The following is a 23,481-nucleotide window of genomic DNA, read 5'->3' as shown; positions in this document are numbered from 1 at the left end:
AGAACATCATCATTTCGAGGCCGTGGACGAGGCAGATCACGGGGAGCAGTGGTTCGATGTGACCACTGTGGAAAGCTTGGTCATAAGGAAGAAGATTGTTGGGCAAAGCAAGGTCAAGCAAAATATACGAAAGAAGAGTATGTTGAACAAGATGAATGTCTATTCATGACCTATGCAAACCAAGCTAGCCGAAAGAAGGAGATATGGTACATAGACATCGCATGTTCAAATCATATAACGGGTACACGTGAAAAATTCAAGAATTTGGATGAATCAGAAAAATCCCGTGTGAAACTTGGTGATGATAAAGTTGTAACCATAGAAGGAACGGGAACTGTCACTATAAGCGTAGAAGGAGAAGACAAACTCATCAAGGATGTACACTTCGCTCCAGGTCTCGCTCACAACCTGATAAGTGTGGGACAGTTGATAGAAAACGGTCTCAAGGTTGAGTTTGATGATAATACGTGTGTGGTGAAGAGGAAAAATGGTGAAATTGTTCTCTATTCAAGGATGACAGGAAACAGAATGTTTCCTGTGGACTTTTCTCATAAAGATGGTTACATGATGATGAACAGCAGGGTTGATGAATCGAAACTTTGGCATTGCAGATACGGGCACCTACATGAAAAAGGATTAAGGTTGTTGTCAAGTAAGCAAATGGTAAATGGGTTACCTGCCATACATGATTCAAAGCATGTATGTGAAGGATGTGTTCTAGGCAAGCAATCACGAAGGTCTTTTCCAAAGGGCAAGGCAAGATGAGCAACTGAGAAATTGGAATTAGTGTGTGCTGACATTTGTGGTCCAATGAAGAACGAATCTCACTTTGGAAATAAGTATTTCTTGCTATTAATTGATGACTTTACCCGTATGTGTTGGGTATATTTCGTTAGAATGAAATCTGATGCCTTAGAACACTTTATGAAATTCAAAGCTCTTCTTCAAAAACAAGGAAACACTACAATCAAGACTCTAAGGACTGATAGAGGGGGAGAATTCATGTCACGGGAATTCATTACCCTATGTGAGAAAGAAGGGATAAGAAGAGAGATGACAGCTCCACATACCCCAGAGCAGAATGGGATTGCAGAGAGAAAGAATCGAACCACTGACGAGATGGCCCGATCAATGTTGAACACAAGCAAGCTACCTGATGTTTATTGGGCTGAAGCCATTGCTACCGCTGTATACCTAATCAACATATCTCCTACAAAAGCTGTATGAAACAAAACGCCATTTGAAGCATGGTATGAATTCAAACCTACAGTCACTCATTTATGTGTTTTTGGCTGTGCATGTTATGCATTAGTCACATCTTACAGACACAAGCTGGAAGACAAGTCCAAGAAGTATGTTTTTGTGGGATACTGTACACAATCAAAGGCCTATAGACTCTTTGATCCCATAAACAAGAAAATTGTTGTTAGTAGGGATGTAGTCTTCGAAGAATATGCAAGTTATGACACTACACAAGAACAAGTCAATACTTTAGTTCAACCTGAGTTACTTGACGAAGAAGAAGTTCATGATCAAGCACTAGTTACTCAAACCAATTCCTCAAACATCTCATCCTTGAGTTCAAGTTCCTCGCATGGAGTGTCTTCACAAGTTACTCCTCCAAGATCAAACACAACATCTCCTAGCAGCACATCACCAAAAACAACACCACTCAAAACCAGAACATTAGCAGATATTTATACAAGCACAATGGCACTATTTGCAGGTGATCCTATATCAACGAATGTTGCTCTTCAAGATGATACATGGAGAAGAGCAATGGAGGAAGAGATTGCTGCTATTGAGAAGAACAATACTTGGGAACTCGTGGAACTACCATCTGATAAGTACCCTATATCACTAAAGTGGGTGTTCAAAACTGAGTTCAAAGCTGATGGGAGCCTGCAAAAACACAGAGCCAGATTAGTCGCTCGAGGTTTTACGCAAGAACAAGGTGTGGATTATGATGAAACGTTCTCGCCGGTGGCAAGGATAGAAACAATACGATTGATCCTCGCATTAGCAGCACAAAGAGAGTGGGAAGTCTATCAACTTGATGTTAAGTCGACTTTCTTGAATGGAGATCTTAAAGAGGAAGTCTTTGTTTAGCAACCTGAAGGATTCATAGTAACCGGGCAGGAGGAGAAGGTATACAAGTTACGAAAGGCTTTGTATGGGCTCAAACAGGCCCCACGCTCGTGTTATAGCAAAATTGACAGTTTCTTCTTGGAAAATGGCTTCACGAAGAGTCCCAATGGGCCCACTAGGTACTACAAGAAGCAAGGCGTAGAAGATTTCATGTTGATTAGTCTTTATGTAGATGACATGATATACACAGGGTCCTCAATGAAAATCATACAACAGTTCAAAGAGGAAATGATGAGAACTTTTGAGATGACTGATCTTGGAAGGTTACATTATTTTCTTGGTATCGAAGTAAAACAAATCAACAAGGGTATTTTTATTGCACAAGAGAGATATGTCACAGACTTGCTGAAAGATCTCAATATGGTGAATGAAGAACCCATCGCAACACCTATGAATACTAATGAAAAGCTTGTAAGTTCCGATGGTACAGGAATGGCAGAACCCAGATGTACAGGAACATAGTTGGGAGACTAATATATCTTACACACACAAGACCAGACATAAGCTATGTTGTTGGTGTGGTCTCAAGGTTCATGCATTCACCTACAAAACATCATTTTGGAGCGGTAAAAAGGATCATTCGTTATATTGCTTGCACCAAGCATTATGGAATATGGTATATGAAGTCAAAGAAACTACTGTTGGAAGGCTTTACATACAGTGACTAAGCAGGGTCACAAGAAGATAGAAGGAGCACAACTGGAAATTGTTTCAATGTGGGAACTGGAATTATCTCATGGTTATCAAAGAAGCAAGAAACCGTGGCATTATCCACAACAGAGGCCGAGTATGTGGCAGCCTCAATCACAACATGTCAAGCAATCTGGTTAAGAAAACTTATGAATGATCTCATGCAAGAACAAACTGAAGCAACTGTGATCTATTGTGACAATCAATCCGCGATTGCAATGACAAAGAATCCTTTCATGCATGGTCGAACCAAGCACATAGAAATTAAGCATCATTTCATAAGAAAGCTAGTGGCAGATGAAAGCATCAAGCTGAAGTTTTGTAGAACTGAAGAACAACAAGCAGACCTGTTTACCAAAGCTCTTCCAGCAGCTCGTTTTGAATATCTTCGTGCAAAGATTGGTGTTGGTACCTTTGAATCAAAGGGGAGTGTTGAAGACTGATTCAAAGTTTCTCAGGAAAATAATAACTCTCGTGACTGGCTTAGTAACTGCTAGAAGTCTTTCAATTTTTCTGCATTTACTTAAGTCCTTCCATATTTCCAACTTTTACTTTTCAGTTGTAAAACTCTACTATTTATAGCTGCCTTCTGTTCTCTTTTTGTTCATCAATAATATCACAAGAGTTCTCCTGCACTTCTTTTTTCATTCTGTTAAGATCCAATAGGTACATGAATTTAATCATAGCTAGTTCTTTGTAGCATAAGCAAAAAGCAATTGAAGCGATAATGATGATGGACAATGAATACCTTGTTGATGACTATGATGAAAACTTGGCTACTCGTGCTAATGTTTTTGCAAACATGAAAAATCTTCGGCTTCTTGATATTGATGGGAAATTCACTTCTAGCATACCTACATTTCTCCCTGACGAGTTGCGATGGCTTCGTTGGACTGAGTACCCATTCTTGACTCTGCCGTTAGCAGATAGGTGTAAACTTGTTGGGCTTGAAATGGCCACTGGAGACCTCAAATATTTATGGAAGGGGCAAAAGGTATTTGGATTTCTATTTGTATTGATTATGAAACGACCTCAATATTAAGTTTTTTTTTTTCAATTTTTGTTTTACTCGTCAGATTCTACCAAACTTGAAATTCGTTCACCTTGAATGGTTGTCTGGCCTCACATCATTTCCAGATGTATCTGGGGCCCCAAATATTGAGAGGTTAATCTTGTCAAACTGTTGGCAATTGGAGGAGGTTCACGAGTCTCTTGGATCTCACAGAAGGCTTGTTTACATGGAAATGAATGGTTGCCGTAGTCTCAAGTGTCTCCCGTCCAGGCTTGAGATGGAATGCTTGGTGACTCTAATTCTCTCTGGATGCGAAAGTCTTGAAAGATTCCCAAAAGTCTCCCCATGTATGGTTAAACTATCACAAATAAATCTAGATTTTTGCTCTAACATAAAGGAGTTGCCGTCATCAATTAGATATTTGTCTGGCTTAAGATTCTTTAGTCTCGCAAACTGTGTGAAGCTTAACAACATACCAAACTTAATTTGTGGATTAAAATATCTCAAGTGCCTTCGTCTTCACAACTGCGTGAAATTGAAAAATCTTCCAAAGAAACTTCAAAAAATGAAATTGTTAGAAGAGCTCTGGTTAGGATTTGATGACTTTAAAAGGCCAGAGATGTGTGTTGGTTTTCATAGTTTCAGAGGTTTGTCTTCCTTAAGAAAATTAGATCTCAGTCGGAGGCAAATTGGAGAGGAAAGTTTCCCTGAAAATCCTGATGCGTTTTCCTCCTTGGAAAAATTATATTTAAGTGGCAACTATAAATTAGTCCAGTTACCAACATTCATTTGCCGTCTTTCTTGTCTTAAACGCCTGGAGTTGAATGAGTGCTACAGACTTGAAAGTTTGTGTATGCTTCCATCAAGCATACAAGTGTCGAAGGCAAATGGTTGTATCTCATTGAGAAAGATCGGAGATATATCAACAGTGCATAAATGGTTGTATAAGATATGGATAACTAATTGCAAGAAACTCCTAGAGGATGAAGAGAATCAAAGATATATTACAAAGATGCCGCAACTATCTTTTGTTAAGGTGATTCCCCTCACACACACTCTCTCTTTCTCTCATTTAATTTATCTAGGCTGCATTTGTTAGATTAAGCGGACTGAACTGAACTATACAACACTAGACAAACTTTGTATAACTAGTTTCTATGAAGATGATGAGATGGGCATTCACACCTTCAACATAAGAGAAATTGAAAACGAGTTCATGTCTTAGTTGAATTCAAGTGCAAAACATTACATACACATTACAATATGGGTTGGATCCATTAGGATCAATAACTTTTTTAAGATCAATACCATAATTTTTTCAACATTAATTTCAGAGTTTTTCTTATATCGAATATATATATATATATATATATATATATATATATATATATATATATATATATATTCATCATTTCTTAACTTCTTTCCATATTGATATTTAAAAAAAGTTGTAACATGTGCATCTACATACACATTAATTGGAAAAACATTTTTTTAAAGCTTGTTTTCTATCGAAAAACATAATTAAAAATATGTAAATTTATCATTTTTAACTTCAATTAATATATATATATATATATATATATATATATATATATATATATATATATATATATATATATATATATATATATATATATATATATATATAATGTAAAATGTGCACCATATGCACATAGTCGAAAAGTGTTTATTTTGATTTTTTTTCTTCAAAAAATCACCTTCTATAGCAATGTCTTAACTTATAAAGATGTTTTTCATCTGTACATTAATGTACATATATGCAAATTTTCATTTGTGTATATGTGCATATCGTGCATAAATTACGTAATTTTTTTTTTGAATATCAATATCGAAAGAGGTTAATATATGATGAATTTATATATTTTTAGTTATTTTTTTATATAAGATAAGCTCTAAAAGAAAGGTTGAAAGATCATACACATTTGAGCTTGTGCATCTCTGCACATTCTTTAAAACTTTTTCAAGATATTTTTTTTAAAATGTCTTAGCTGTCTAACATGTTAATATAAAATGTGATTCTTTGAAATTTCTTTTTCAAAAAAAAAAAATGAGTTCTTTTACCAAAAATGTGCATATGGTGCATATTTTTCGTTATTTTTTTTCTTTCGAATTTTAATAGGAAAAGTGGTTGATAAATGATGAATTTACATATTTTTAGTTATTTTTTTTCGATAGAAGATGAACTCTAAAATGAAGGTTGAAAAAGTGATACTATTGACCCTAAAAAAGTTAGTGATCCTATTTGAACTTAACACACACACACACACACACACACACACACTCTCTCTCTCTCTCTCTATATATATATATATATATATATATATATATATATATATATATATATATAAAGGTTGTAAAAAATGTTAGATGTTAGCTAGTCGATAGACTAGGGATAAGGTATTAACGGCTAGACGGAGATTAATCGGGGGATTAAGCTGATACCTTAAACTGCTATTTCATTGAGTTTTAAAAAAATTAAATATGACTAAGAGTTTAACAAAGTTCATAAATACCATTAATATCATAACAAAATAGATTAATATGATCAATATACCACTAATCATTATTTAAATAGTTATATTAAGATACAACTTCTTCAAAATGTTAAAATTTCATCATTTTCTACTGCTTCGCTAATTTTGTAAGTTGGGATTAATCGCTAGGCGTCTTCAAGTTGGTCGATTAGCGCCTACGGATTAATCGGAGATTAATCCGGATCTCGTTGGGATTTTTACAACAATGATATATATATATATATATATATATATATATATATATATATATAGAGAGAGAGAGAGAGAGAGAGAGAGAGAGAGAGAGAGACTAATTTGAATATCTGATATATGTTATGTATGTGTAGATATTTAATAGTATTATGATTTTATAGAACGGATCCTACCTCCGATATGATCCTACATGGTTGTTCCTTACTTGATAGATCATGAAAGTAAACTTTGATTTAATGATGAATCTGTTTACTTGATATCTATGCTGGATGAACATTTTTATACAAGTTTTAAATGATTTAAACTATATATGTATTTTATATCTATAAAAATGTTGGGGTAAAACATGGGTATATGAAATAGATGATGTGTGATAAAATGATGAGAGGCCTCGATGTTGACGATGTTCCAATGATCTAACGGAGTATAGATGACGACCACAGACTATTCTAGACAGTCCAGTGGAACGCTAGAAGGATCGCAACATGTAGGTGTTTATGAATGACGTGTTCACAAGTGTACTCCATTCCCTCATGGTTTCCTTAAGGACATTTATTGTTGAGGAACCCCCTTAGCAGTAGTGTCTATCCCGATGAAAATCCTTAGGATATGTACCTTATGATAGATGTTTTAGGGACTTAAAGTGAGGATAATGGGAACGGGTAATCGGGTTGACTGTTGTGATAAAACTAATAAACAATTTATTGTGGGTTGAAAACCCTATGTGCTCACTAGGATCCCAAGCCTGACCCACTAACTTTCTTCTATTACAGGTAGTGGCACAAGAGAATAGGTGGATGACTTGATGAGGGATTATGGATCATAGGCCAGTAGATATAAATAAATGTTTTAAGGCCTTTGTTGTTTTGTTTATGTTTTTGATCTGTATCGAAAATGACATCCCGAGATTTTAATATAATGAAATACATTTCTTCGAGATTGCATTGATAAATCTTTATCATATTTATCTTTTGGGAACAAATTCTGTTACACTTTTCTTTAAATGGTTACTCAGATTTTCAAACAAAGCATAAACAAATCGGTCTTTTCTGGCCGTGAAAATTGGGATGTCATAGTTGGTATCAGAGCATTAGCTTAAGCAAACTAGGAAATCGTAGGATTTCTTGTAACACCCCCACCTTGAATTATAGCAAAACAACTTTTCAAACCCTGCAACTTTGCGAATTGAAACCACTGTTTTCTATAATTAACATTGCTAACTTGCAACACTTACCATAATTAATTATGTTCCCACCAGCTTAACAATTTTTTTTTGTTACTAGCATAACTTTTATGCTCCCATTAGCCTTGACATGCATCCAAATCAGTTGGACTTCTAGAAATCAATACTTATTGACTTTCTTACCAAAGTTCAGATTTTTGATATGAGATGCTTCGATAAGCGTTTATCTAAGCTCACACACCTTTTATTAGAAAGCTTATATATGTGTGTTTAAACAATTTTAGAACTTACAACAATAAGTCTCAAATGTTTAGACCTTTTGCCATTTCTCACAATTCGAACTATGAAGAGGGATGTCATAGTCATAATCGAATTTGAGAATGCAAATATCACAATTGCTAACTCTTTAAAATCTACTTAGTGAAAGCGTTTCCTCACAATCATTTTCATGAATTGGAGAGAAACCTTATGACACTTAGATCTTATGGTGTATGTGTTCCTATCCAAGTGAATTTGTCATAACCATAATCAAAAGACAAGGTTAGTGATAAAACCTACCTCATATGGACTGAACTTACTCAATCTTAATTTCTTGCCACTTGGCAGCACAAGGGCCTACCATGTCTTCCAAGTTGCTCAACAAATTACTCTTACCGATCAATGAACTTTCACTGATCAATGTGCTTTGCCCTATGCAAACAATTGAGAACTCATAGAACTCACATGCATAGTGAAATTTAATTGGAATGTCATATAAATAAGAATATGTCAACACAATAAGTTACAAATCTCAAGTTGTATGCTGGTGATAAATGATAGGTTTATTCTTGATTAGCTCTTGAAGTTTTTCAATGTCTTTAAGGCTCCCACTGACCTCTTGACATATAAATTTCTCTTGTCAAGAACCATTCCTTAACAAACAAATACTCTAGAGTTAGTGCGGATTCTCATCAAGAATAACACTTCACACAATTGGTCTTAGTTGGTCTTCGTCCTTACCAAGACATCACAACTTACCAATTTCAAATGTACAAGCGTAAGAAACATTTTACTCTACACTTGATAAGTGTTATAAACCTTCTTAAGATATGTCACTCAGGTTACAATCTTAAAGTGTGACTCTAAGACTTGTTTTGGAACGAAGTATGATTCACCTTAATTAATTTAACCATTTTAAAAATTCCAGATTCCTCTTCTTAGCCATGCAAATGTACTAAGGGGTCCTTAGAGGATCAATTGTGATATGATTTCCATAATCATTAAGACGATCATAAAACACGATACTCAAGTACTCTCCCATCCTTTCAGATTGGAGAAACTTTTATCTTTCTACCTAATTTGATTCATCTTATTCGTCTAGCTGTACATTGAAACTTTTACAATGATTCAGAATTATTCCTAAACTTGTGAGCATAACCATATTTACTAAAATTTAGTAAATCATGACGAATAGTCTTATCGTTCTTTGTGGTGGACTTAGACCAGTTCACAACCAAGGTGTACTAGATGTTTTAGTCCTTCACATGACTCTCTTATACATGTGAACAAGAATTAGTCTTGATTTCCCAAAGATGAAGGTTCTCATTCATCATACAATACAAGTTGCATGATTCCAAGTTTCTGTCCAATTGAAACTTGGGCGATGAGAATCTTCCCTTATTTGGTAAATTTTGACAATACCACAAACGAAAGAATCAAATCCATTTTCAACATTGCTAGAATATACATAAGCATCAATTTTCACAAACGCTATTGCAAGGAGATATAAAATAAGATAAAAATCAAAAATTATTTATTTATAAAACGCGGAAAAACTTTTCTTACAATGCAGTTACAAATGAAAACTATGTTATTACAAATTTCTAAATAATCTATCATAACTCCTAAGTTGCAGCTCAAAAATCCGATCATCGAACCATGCGATCGAAATCCATCTCTTCGCGATCCGACTCAGCATGCCTATCCTTTAATCTTCCCTTGATCCTACATAAACATCAAAATGTAATCTTATCACATCATGTATTAAGAATCTATAAACAGAAACTTAATAAAGTTAGATAGTGAACTTACCTGAAGCAGAGTTAAACTTTTTGATTCTACCTTCTCTCAGATCTTTCAGGTAGTTAGGGCAGCTTCGCTTCCAATGTCCCTTCAAATGGCAGTAGAAAAAAATGGCTTCTTTTGCATTGGCACATGAGACAATCCCAAAATGGCCTGTCTCTTATGATCAAAACTTTTAACCATGGCCAATTCCTTTCCTTTAGGAGAAGGAATCGTTTCCGAGATGTCCATGTCATTGACCATGTCAGCTTGAGAGGCAGATCTTCCAATCAAATTTGCTTTAACATTGCGCCAAATCATTGTTGGCTTAGCCGCAATTAGCAAATAGGTAATATCGATGAAGGTCATTTCACGATCTGTCATATAGTAATCTTTAATGAACTTACTATGTGACTCAGGAAGTGATTGAAGAACCCAGTCAACAACCAACTTCCTTAAGACAAAGACACCCAATACTCCCAGCTTGTCAATATGTGACTTCATCTCCAAGACGTGAGTACACACAGACCTTCCATATTGATGTTTCATTGCATGTAGGGCTTGAGTGAAGTATGATATTGTGGAATATCATCTTCATGTGGAAAGCTTTTTCCAACAGATTCAGGAATACCATAGTTGTTTGAACTAGACAGCTACAAGGGAGAAATTCAAGTTGGTTGATTTACGTCCTTCACATAACACCCAAAATGAAATATTAAGGCTAGGACCAAACACAATATTTTACTATTGCGAAGAGGGATATCGTAATACAATTCTAAAATATTTGAAGGTAGGTAAATGACGATTTACCAATTTCCACCATGAAAAATGAAATAGTTTATTAAGTTTTAATTTGTTTGAAATTCCTAGATCCTCTAAGATTCATTGAACCTTTCAATGGCATGTTTAAATCTGTCCCAACTAGAAATTTTGGTGCCTTGTAACTACAACACTTATGTCAATTATGAATCAAAAACATGAAAGCATGCATGATGCTTACTCTATGACAACAGAATTTCAATCAAACACTTCATACAAACACTGCAAATAGTCAACAAACAATTGGAAACCTTAGAAATCCTTGTTTAAGTCCATTTTGGATTAGGATTTCCTTATTGGGCCCAATGGACCAATAAGCTTCCAATTGGACTATCTTGGGCTTAGAACTCTTGAATGGGCTCTAATTGGACCCACTTTCATTTATTTTAATATTTTGGGCCATATTGGGCCTAGAATGAAACAAAATATTTAAATGGACCTTATTAAGCCATAACTAACCTGATTTAGCCCTAATAGGTCATAAAAATCATATTTATATTTATTTGGGCCAAAAATCACTCAGCATAACTATAAAATTTGGGCTTAAGCATTTAAGCCCAAATACTCTTTCTTCCCTCTCCATTCTCGGCCCAAGCCCAAATAAAAGGGAGAGTTTACTTTTTAGATTTGCCACCTCATTTTTACATGGAGGTCTTCCATGCAATATCTTATGCTTCTATACAACCATCACCTCACACACTCTCTCTTCTCTCCTCTGCTTCTTCCTCTCAGCCGAACCCAAACACACACACCCTCACTTCACTCAAAAATCCTCTCAAGAAACTCTCTCATTTCTTCACCAAGTTTTCGAGATTAGGAAGCTTTTCAAGGAAATTATCCCACAAATTCTTCATCTAAGGTAAGATCATGCTTGGATCTATGATCTAGATTCTTTGTTTTTATCAAAAATCTCTTCCTAACCCATGCAAAATCATGAGCACTCTCTTAGAAACCCTCTAAGTTCGAAATCAACAAAGGAAGGCTTTCTAGGGCCGAAAATAGCACCAAACTACTCCAAATCTTCTTCAAAACCGATCCACAACTCAAGGTGAGTTTCATACCCCCTTCTTTTCGGTTTTTATGAGTTTTTATGGGGGAGAATACAAGTAAATGTGTAGATCTATGTGTGATTTGATGCATGTATGTGTGTGATATCATGTGTTTGTGATGAATATGTTATCCAAAAAGTGTGTAAAAACCGAGATCTAAAACATGAGGAAGGAAATAAACATAGCTTAAACTATTTTACACTAATCAAGTCAATAAAAATAGTTTATATGGTTAGGATGAACATACTTGAACATAAAACCCATTTTTGGGCTTAAATTGTCAAAAATACAAAACTTAGGGTCCAAACCGACAAATTATAGTTTCTGGAGGGTCAAAAGGGTCCAAACAGTTTCTATAATAATTCTTTCTCAACACCAACATTTTTGAGGGGCTTAAAATGTAAATTTTGAATTTAATGGGCTAAATTTGGGCTTTTCGGCCCAATAAGCCTCAAAATGCGAGATTTCTAAGTTTGAGGGGCTGAAAATGCAACTTTCTGTAAAACAGGGGATTTGAAGTGTATTAAAACTATTTCAATGGTCACAAATGCTTTTTATATTAAAAAAGGATCAAAAATGTAAAAATTTTCTATTTTGGGCCAAAACTATAAAAGTTGTGAAATTGGGGGTTTTAACCGAGAAAACATCATTCTGGAAGGACTAAAGCTGTTTACAAAATAAATTTGGGCTAAAAATGTATTTTCAACAAGTTTATGATACAAAAGTGTCAAAATAATGTTTTAAGGACTAAAATGAAATTCTTTTATATAAAGGACTAAAAGTGCTATTTTTATAAAAAAAAGTTGTGAAAAGGTAAAAATCTTACTTTTAAACAAATTAATTCATTAAGACAAAATACAAGGTCCACGACTACCGACGAAACGTAAAAACAAATACACTCTCAACAACCAATATCGTTACAAAACGAATTGATTCGGTCTCGAATCAATAACAAAAAAAAAATCAAGAAACCATAGTATTTCAATAAACACGCGATAACTATGAGGAGTCAACATTCAAACTTTGGGCTTGAAAGTTTCAAATCGTACTTGTTGGGCCTTGCTAGCCCAATAACATGATCTTTGGGCCTGAAGGGAACACGCTTACATGTTAATGGGTCTTCTATGACCCAATTTCATGTAAAAGGACTTTCAATAGCTCTATTGTGCTATTGGGACCTAATGGTCCATTAGTACCGCTAGTGAGGTCGAGAAGTCAAATGCGAGTCGGGCGAAGTGCCTTTTCGCATTCCCGATAGCCTTGAATAACTTATGGAAATAAAGGGGGCTTCGTACCCTCCTTTCTCCTTGGTTGTTGGGCTTATGAGAAATCGAGTAAACAGATTCGTGGCGTAAATCAAGAGAAGTCAGGGTGGTTGGATTAAGTGAGTAGTACAGACGACGCCTTAAGGATCGTTCGTAATTTGTAGTTATAAACTAGTCATTTTCAGTAATGCGTGATTGTAACAACTCACAAACCTTAATTAATCCAATGTCACCTGCGTAATAAAAAACAATCGTCGTATCGGTATAACAATAAACAAGTCATGTAATTTACATATTGGGAAAACATTGGGTTTTCCCATGGAGTTCAACATTTTACCTATGTGATGTATACAAAGTTCAACACCTATACATGTTTACAAAATTGACAAGCATATTTACGGATCTTCACACTTTTTATAAACAAATACTCTTTTCAGAAAATATCGGATTTTCTGGGTTTTCAAACTCCACAAAAACCATTTTTCCATAACATTACTTATGAACTCACCAACATTTCATATGTTGACGTTTTTTCAAAATAACTTGTATTCTCAGGTAACAGGTAAGCCGAAGAATAAGTACCAAGTTATGTCATGGTGTTTTGCTTAGATTTCCTATCGAACGGTTTATGTTATGAAATTGTAATGACTAAAACAATGTAATAGATGTAAACAATACCAGTTGTATTATTTCAATGCATGGTGATGAATGATGTTATGATTCATATATAATCATTGTGATGGTATTCAATTTAAGTCACACGAGCCCTCAGACGTTTCCGCCATTCGGTTCGGGGGTGTGACAAAATCTCGATTGTGCCCTTCAAGTGTGTGACTGGGACGCAGAGAATCACAAACATGGTGTGAATAACCAAGCAAATTAGCTTGGTACACCCAATGTTACAAATCACCTAATCAATGTGCCGGTTAACCACACATGCTCCATAGATCTATGATCAACATCAAGCTTCCCTTTGCCACACATTGTCAGTCCCAGATTAGTGTGCCTGTTAACTACACAGGCTCCACTAACGACTTAACAAGGTGAAAAGTGTAATTTCATGGATTAGCACCATTTTCACATTTTTTCTAAAGTAACTAAGATTGGGAATTTAATAAAAGTTTAGTTACTTTATGTTTATCATTATACTTTTAATGAGGGAGAATTAGTGTCCTATCCTACACGTTCGGCTAACGACCCTCCACCAGTCAAGGAAGCGGTGGGTGAGAGTGGACACCCATTAAACCACCATTTTTTAGGCAGTAACCTTATATCCCCCCCCCCCCCCCTTATAGACCGGCTTCGTGAATGAGGCCTACTAACAGTAAGACTGACTTGTCTTTTATATATATATATATATATATATATATATATATATATATATATATATATATATATTATTAAAATTATAATATTAAAAAGTATGAGGATGGAATTTTAACTTTTAAAACTCTAGGGTTTGAAATTAAAGTTTCATTGATGAGACTTTACAAATTCCAAAACTTGAGGGCAAGTTTCGAAACTTGTCAAAACTCTTCACATTCATAACTTATGAGTTTAATTGGATTTTAATGGATGAGACCTTTCATTTTCCATAACTTAAGGACAAGTTATGGAGGTCATTAATATTCATTTAGATCATTTTTTTAACAACTAAAATCATCACATAATTCATGATCTAACTAAACTCACAATCAAGATAATTTCATGTCAACAATTTGAAAGCAACTTTGTTTATCATATAAAAAAACAATTATTTTAAACCTTTGACAATTATCTTGTGGTTGGATGAGTATATGCACTACTATATCATAAAAAACATTTCCAATGATCCAAAACAGTTTGTGGTAGTGTTCCCAATCCAAACCAGGTCAAGAAACCCGAAATTCTGCAAACAGAGACTTCAACTCGTCGAGTGCATGAACTGACTCGCCGAGTTGCTCTATTACTGAGTGGACTCGTCGAGTCTGTTCATGGACTCGGCGAGTTCACCAGTCAGAGGCCAAAATTTCGACTTTTTCAGTTTTGAAAAACTAGTATGCATCAAATATAATAGAAAACAATCCTAGGCTATGATACCACTGTTGGGTTTTGAGCACTATAACCCTTCCTAAGTGCACATGCAACCCTAAATGCTTTGGATCTATGTTTTCTCTAATTATACATGCATTTTGTTTTCCAAAGCATTCTCCCAAACTAGCATACAATTGAACAATTGAACAATACAACTAGTTAGATAACTTACCTCTTAGTAGGACTTGTTGTTCTTGACCTTTGAAATCTTGAGCACCTCAAGTGTGATGCCTGTAATGGTTCACAAACACCATATGCAAGAGGAGGCTTGAGAGATAAGTTAGTAAGCTCAAAATCATGTATCACTCTCTTGGAATGATGGGTGCAACCGATTTTGGCTCTAAGGGACTCTGTTTATAGTGTGGCAAATGCTAGGGTTATACTTTGCAAACCCTAATGACCTTTCATATTACTTAGGCTCCATGGGTTATACCTCCATGGACTATCCATGGATTATCTCAATGTTTTAGCCCATCCTAAATAACCATGGATCATTGGTCCACACTATAAGAATGATTGATTTACATAGTCAATCCCCATATATTTAATTAGTCTCTTTTGATCACTAAATTAATTCTTGATCAATACTAATTAAATAATATGATTTCATATTAGTATATTAGAACTTATAATATATTAATAAATCATAAATAACCTTATTCTCAAAAGTCTATCCTATCAAATTGCACTGATGAAGACAACCCAAAAGGACCATACTACAATTGGGTCAAGTACATCCCAGTTATAGGTATGGGCTTAGAAATTAAATCCTACAATTATCTCTATGGCACGAAGTGCAAACTTTTCACTGATCATAAGAGTCTCTAGTATCTCTTTAATCAGAAGGAATTAAACATGAGACAATGACGCTGGCTAGAGTTGCTCAAGGACTACGACTGTGAGATACTTTACGACCCTAGTAAAACAAATGTTGTAGCTGATGGTCTAAGTCGGAAAGTAAATCTTGAAAGAAAAAGGCCAAGAGCGTTGAGAATAGAAGTTGTCTCGACAATTGTGGAAAGCTTTAAGAAAGCTCAGGAAGAAGCTTCAGAGAAAAATGACCGAAAGGAAGAACGTTTTGGCAAAACATTAGTGTTCGATATGAATAATAAAGGATTGAAGGTATTCCAATATAGGATTTGGGTACCTAAGATGGGAGGAGTAAGAGATCTCCTGATGGAAGAAGCTCACTAGACCATGTACTCGATTCATCCCGGCAGCATAATAATGTATAAAGATCTAAGACTCTATTACTGGTGGCTGACGATGAAGCTTGATCTTGCAAAGTATTTAGCCGAGTGTGTAAAATGTAAAAGCGTTAAGGCACGATATCAGAAATCGTATGGGAGTTTAGAACCTTTACATGTACCCATGGGTAAATGGGAAGACATCACCATGGATTTTGTAACTAAACTACCCAGGACGAAGAACGGTCACGACATGATTTGGATAGTTGTGGTTCGGTTCACTAACAGTGCATACTTCATAGAAACCAATGAGAGATGATCTATGGATAAGCTTCCAAATGCTTACGTGAAGGAGGTAGTAAGACTTCACGGTGTTCCTTTAACGATTGTATCAGACCGTGATAGTCGTTTCACCTCAACATTTTGGAGGAGCGTACAAGACGAAATGGGTATGAAGTTGTGTTTCAGTACATCTTACCATCCACAGACTGATGGTCAGAGTGAAAGAATGATTCAAACACTAGAAGATATGCTAAGAGCATCTACCCTGGAATTCCAAGAAAACTGGGATGAGCACTTACCTTTGGTAGAGTTTCCTACAATAATAGTTTCCACTCGAGCATCAAGATGACATCTTATCAAGCTTTGTAAGGAAACAAGTGTCGTACACCATTTTTTTGGCTTGAGGTGGGAGAAAAGCAGTTTATGGGCCCCGAAATAGTCCATCTGACTGCTGAAAAGATGAAGGTGATTAGAGAAAGGATGTTAGCAGCTCAAGATCGTCAAAAGAGCTATGCTGAAAAAAAAACGACGACCGATGACATTCAAAGTTGGAGATTCGGTTTCGCTTAAAGTATCACCATGGAAGGGACTTATAAGATTCAAAAAAAGAGGAAAGGTGAGTCCAAGATTTATTGGACCGTTCAAAGTTCTTCAGAGGATTGGGAACCAAGCTTACAAGCTAGAACTACCAGAAGAACTAGATGGTATTCATAACACTTTCTATGTGTGTTATTTGAGGAAGTTCACGGGAGAAGTTACCGACATAATTCCAATCTCAGAGTTAAGGATGGATGAAAATAAAAGACTAATAAAAGAGCCTGAGGAAATCGTTGACCGTAAGACTAAGAAGTTACGACGCAAGATGGTCGACTTAGTGCTTGTGCGTTGGAAACATACAAATGTGTCGAACCTTACCTGGGAAACAGAGAGTAACATGATGAGTCGTTATCCACATCTGTTTGTTGATGCATGATTTCGGGACATAATCATCCTAAGGGGGAGAGAATTGTAACGCCTGTGTTTCTAGGCTACGCATTAGTATAATGATGTAATAGTCAAGGTCAACGATTATAACTCATTTTGAAGTAATGAAAAAGAATTACTTGAATATTATGTGAATTGCATGATTTTATGTGCTTATATACTTGTTTATAAAGATATAATAAATTAAGAATGAAAATAAGCGCAAAAAATAAAAGCGTAGATAAACCCAGTATCTATGAAGAAAGTGGTAGTGGTCGTGACAAGGATTTCAGAAATATAAATAACATCGAAATCCGAGTTATAACGAAGAAGTTATGACCCGCCGAAGTTTTACGGCTAAACCGGCACGACACCAAGTAACTTAAAAAGTAAATTTTTGATAAACTACTTTTTAGCCTTGGAGATTTAAATGAAATTTTTAGTATACGTTAAACAGAGAGCATGCATAAAAAAAAGTCCGAATCTGACTTCGTATGAGGAAGTTATGCTTTTTCTAAGATTTGGCATAACAGTGCACATCCCGAAATTCGAATTTTAGATCAATCGATTTTTGGCCAACGCAACCTAAATAAGAATTGAAGATCTGATTAATAGGAGCTCAACGATAAAAAGACAGATGTAAACAGAGTTCATATGGAGAAGTTATGAATTTTACACCGTCATTTAACAGTGTAATCTTCTCATACTATTAAATTTAGAATCGGTTGAGAATTAGGTGACAGAGTGAAAAAGAGAGTTGTAGATCCCATCAATACCTACACATCAATATAAATAACATCAAAATCGGAGCTCGTATGCGAAAGTTATGGGGTTTAGAAGTCGGCAGGGTGCTGTTGCGAAGGGGGTGACATGGCTGAATCTGGGGCCATTGCTTTCTCCACAAGTCTTGCCACCAGATGGTGACATATAAATAGAACCCCTTCCACCCTCATTTCTTCACACCTCCGCCCTTCTCTCTCCCCCCCTCTCTCTCTCTCTAAACCTCCCAAAACCCCCCCTAAGCCCTAAGGAACTCCCCTAGCGCTAGAAGAAAAGCCCCGGGCGCTGGACTACTCCGAGAAAAAGAGTTTTTCGGCTCAGAAGCTCTGCTCCAGTGGAGCCCGGTGTTTAGCAAAAACCTGTTGTAAGTAAGATACGCCTACGCCACTTTAAATATAGCTTATATTTAAGTATTACTACCTCCGTCCCAAATTGATAGTCCACTTTTGACTTTTAAAGTTTTTTTTTCTTCAACTTTGACCTTAAATATGTTTGTTTTTGATAGATAATACTTGATATGCAAAATATATAAATGTATTGTATTTTAAATGTTTTTTCATTATTATAAGTTTTATCAAATAATATCTAACACAAATAAAAGTATTTAAGGTCAATGTTAAAGAAAAAAGACTTCAAAAGTCAAAAGTGGACTATCAATTTGGGATGGAGGGAGTATATCGTTATTATGAACCTATAAACAAGATTTATCAGTGATTCAAAGTCATTATACTGATTGATCTACTTACGAGGATGATGTTTAGCATGTGATTTAGTGAGGTTTTTAAAGTGGGATTTCCAAATAGTATACTTTGTATACGAAACGGACCCTACCTCCGATATGATCCTACCTGGTTGTTCCTTACTTGATAGATCATGAAAGTAGACTTTGATTTAATGATGAATCTAAGACTAATAATTAGTCACAGTAAATATTAGACTAAAATGAAGTGGTAATGATACTAGGTTTCGTTGAAGGAAAATAAATTAAAAGAAGTGAAACGTTGTCTGAGTTCAGAATCACCTCCTTAATTGGTGAGTGCATAGTTACTCTCATCTTACACATAGATATGAAGTATTTTATATAAATTATGTGCCATGTGTGCATATTATATGTTTACTTGATATCTATGCTAGATGAACATTTTTATACAAGTTTTAAATGATTTAAACTGTATATGTATTTTATATCTATAAAAATGTTGGGGTAAAACATGGGTAGATGAAATAGATGATGTGTGATAAAATGATGAGAGGCCTCGATGTTGACGATGTTCCAATCATCTAACAGAGTATAAATGACGACCACATGCTATTCTAGACAGTCCAGTGGAACACTAGAAGGAACGCAACCTGTAGGTGTTTGTGAACGATGTGTTCACCAGTGTACTCCATCCCCTCAAGGTTTCCTTAAGGACATTTATTGCTGAGGAACCCCCTTAGCAGTAGTGTCTATCCCGATGAAAATCCTTAGGATATGTACCTTATGATAGATGTTTTAGGGACGTAAAGTGAGGATAACGGGAGAGGGTAATCGGGTTGATTGTTGTGACCCACTCAGTTTCTTCTATTACAGGTAGTGGCATAAGATCATAGTTGGATGACTTGATGAGGGATTATGGATCATAGGCCAGTAGATATAAATAAATGTTATAAGGCCTATGTTGTGTTGTTTATGCTTTTGATCTGTATTGAACATGACATCCCATGGTTTTAATATAATGAAATACATTTCTTCGAAAATGCTTTGATAGATCTATCATATTTATCTTTTGGGAATAAATTCCACAACACTTTTCTTTAAAAATTTACTCTGATTTTCAAATAAAGCATAAACAGATCGGTCTTTTTTGGCCGTCAAAATAGGGATGTTACACAAATAGCGTCTCATACACACACATACGCAGATGGAGTCAAATACGAATAAAGTCACATCAGCAAAAACATATAACTTTGAAAACATCATTCGACTTACATATTAAAAGGATTCAACTAAGAAACATACACATCATCAAAAACATATAAATTGGAAAACGACATCTTATATATAGATTAAATGAAATTTAATGAAGAACGGTATACATTTAATTGACAAATCAAAGTGATGGGAAGCGTGATCTTTTTTTTTTTTTTTTTTTTTTTTTTTTTTTTTTTTTTTTATGGAGAGGATCCGTGAGATAAACTTTGTGTAAATCGAATACACAATGCTTTGAAACATATATACCGGCAAATAACATTATAATGATTCCATTTTATTCAAACGAAAAATCATTTAAAATTTAAATTAGAACATATAATGATTTAAATCTTAATCAAAATCATATATATATATATATATATATATATATATATATATATATATATATATATATATATATATATATATATATATATATATATATATATATATATATATATATATATATATGTATTTTTCTTATAGATGTCCTGATAATATGAGATTCTTATTAAAAAATTTGGTAGAAGTAAGATTGATTATCAAATATTTTGCAACTCATATGTATTGAAAATATAATTTCTTAATATGTATTTAAAGGTTACCATATTAGAAACTTTTGATGGGTTTTATATAATAAAAAAACTATTTTTTTAGCAGAAAAACATAAACCCTAAGTTTACATACACCTTAAGGATCCATATTCTCACTATGATTTGCAAACAACTATTGAATATCAGGAACCCTAAAAGTACATAGCTATTTTCAAAATTACTAATAGGTTATTAGAAAATGCATACCTTAGTTTACTATTGCAAATAAACTAGTGATCCTTCCTTGTTGGTCTTCAAAAAGGAAGCACCAGCAGTCTTGTGCTTCTAGTGGTTCACACCTAAACTCTAGAAAGTTGGAGACTAAAGAGGAGAGAGGAAAAGGAACGAAATTTTTAGAATTCTCTTACGAGTTATGATTTCCGAAAATATGAAACCCAAGGAGGGTTTATATAGGTGTTACGAAGGTATTGGATAAGGCAAGTATCTCCAGACTGCGCGTGCGGATGATTTTGTTCAATTTATCGTGTATTACCGAAGAAGAAGGATTTTCAAAAACATTGGGAGCGGAGAAGTTTCCCTTCTGTTGAAGTTATTAGACGGGATAAGGGATAAGGAATGTGACCATGGCAAGAGCCATCCTCGAGATTTAAGGTTTAGTAAGTTGACCGGATAAGATTGATGATTTTTAGAGTGCGTAAAGTGTTGTATATGATGCTTTGAGGGTTATACCTCTTAAAATTTAGCATTTTAGGCTATATATATATATATATATATATATATATATATATATATATATATATATATATAGCCAGGTTCTTTTGAGAACCAAAAGATTTGTGGGAACTTGCAAACTCAAATCACCTCATCATTTTTCAATACCAAAAACACTAATGTTCTCTAAATGGTGCGCCTAAGCCATATCTAGGCTATAAAAAGATTTGACGATTTATTTTCTTTATTTTTTTGTATGACTGCTGATGAACACAATCAGCAGTCATATATATTATTGATTGCTCATCAATAGTCCATATGGTTGCTGATTGTGCATATATGTAGTCCCTATGACTGCTAATTGTGCTTATCACAAACCATATGACTTTTGATTGTGCATACATTCAAATATCAAAAATAAATTAAAAAATTGTCAAATCTTTTTTTGAAGCTAGATATGGCTTAGACACACCATTTGGAGAAGATTGATGTTTTTGGTTTTGCAAAATAATGAGTTGATTATAAGTTCACAAGTTAACACACTTTTTTTAGTTCTTACAATAACTCAACTCTCTCTCTCTCTCTCTCTCTCTCTCTCTTTATATATATATATATATATATATATATATATATATATATATATATATATATAGGCCATGTTATAATGTGGATGAACAATTATTGTGCGGACGTGTGGACAGTGTTATTCTATGAGAATTACTAATAAAATAAGTTGTTTAGTAATGTGAATACATTAAACTTTACAAAAGTATCGTCATTTTTCATGCATTTTCTCTAATTCTTATTCATTTTTGGTTCTCAAACATCGTTCTTCACTCACTTTCATTCTGACAGAATACGATTCAGTAAACATTATGACAGAATGAGAATAATAATAATAATAATAATAATAATAATAATAATAATAATAATAATAATTCTATAATAACCTTATAGACGATTTAATTAGTGAGAATGCGTGTTAATGACAATAGTTATGTAATATTGAACGTATTCATATTATCAAACAACTTATTTTCTTTGTCATTCTCACATAATAACATTGTCTACATGACCATACAATAAATGTTAATCCACATTTGAACCTCTCTCTCTCTCTCTCTCTATATATATATATATATATATATATATATATATATATATATATATATATATATATATATATATATATCACTTAAGTTAAAAATCCCTGCTAGCATCCTTAGTATATGATAATAAGAGTCATCCTAATATCTGCTAAGCAACTTTTGTATTGTTTAAGAATGAAACAATATAAGTATGATATTTTTCATTGATTACAGAAATGTGCTGCTGCAAATCATCGTTTAAGTATCGCTATTTCTATAAAAAAGATTCCATGCTGGATCAATCAAGACGAGGATCGGTTCACAATAGCTTTGAAGTTACCTCACAAATGGCATACCCAGATTTTAGGTTTCGTGGTGTGTGGTATATTTCCAGGGGGCACGTGGTTGCATTTTACTCATCCTCGCATCACCTTCAGCATTTTAAGTAATGGATTAGTAGTGTCTAGTCCTGAGTTACTGGTGAATTGTAATTTGTGGTTTCCCCCCGAAAAAGTAGAGGATAGCAATGTGTGGATTAGCTATATGCCGTTGGGTTTCTTTCAGCAGATGTATAATGATCTTCAACCTGAAGATTGGTCTCATATTGAAGGTAATCTTAACATTACTATAACGTTAGCAGATTGGATAGTATCCCAGATATATGGGGCACACGTTATCTACAAAGAAGATGTCCAATAGAGTACAACTTGTATATCTGATTACGGGAATGTGGTGCATGTTGATGACGAGAATCTTGGATATGATGAAAGTATCTCTAGAAACACTTACGTCTATGAAGAAAAGTTTGATGAGAAGAGCTTGATGCCTTTAAAAAGTAGAACCTCAACAAAGCGCCCCACGAAGCACATACACTGTCGGCTATTATTTGCCGGAGATATTGATGATGATGATGATGATGTTTGATGTTGTTTG

At 34.4% G+C, this 23,481-nt stretch overlaps 1 protein-coding gene across 1 annotated transcript; it reads left to right on the top strand.

Annotated features, from left to right (window-relative positions):
• The first annotated feature begins 3,565 nt into the window (after positions 1–3,565).
• On the top strand, positions 3,566–23,247 carry LOC145089151 (TMV resistance protein N-like). The gene is made up of 3 exons (XM_079027631.1): positions 3,566–3,832; positions 3,915–4,886; positions 22,783–23,247. The coding sequence occupies exons 1-3, from the start codon at positions 3,566–3,568 to the stop codon at positions 23,245–23,247; spliced, it is 1,704 nt and encodes a 567-aa protein (XP_078883757.1).
• Positions 23,248–23,481: the final 234 nt, after the last annotated feature.

The sequence above is a fragment of the Lactuca serriola genome, chromosome 2 (assembly GCF_051521515.1).
Source record: "Lactuca serriola cultivar US96UC23 chromosome 2, Lser_US96UC23_V15, whole genome shotgun sequence".
Classification (NCBI taxonomy): domain Eukaryota; kingdom Viridiplantae; phylum Streptophyta; class Magnoliopsida; order Asterales; family Asteraceae; genus Lactuca; species Lactuca serriola.
The sequence above is the reverse complement of the archived record's forward strand: the minus strand, read 5'-3'. Positions and strand labels throughout refer to the sequence as shown.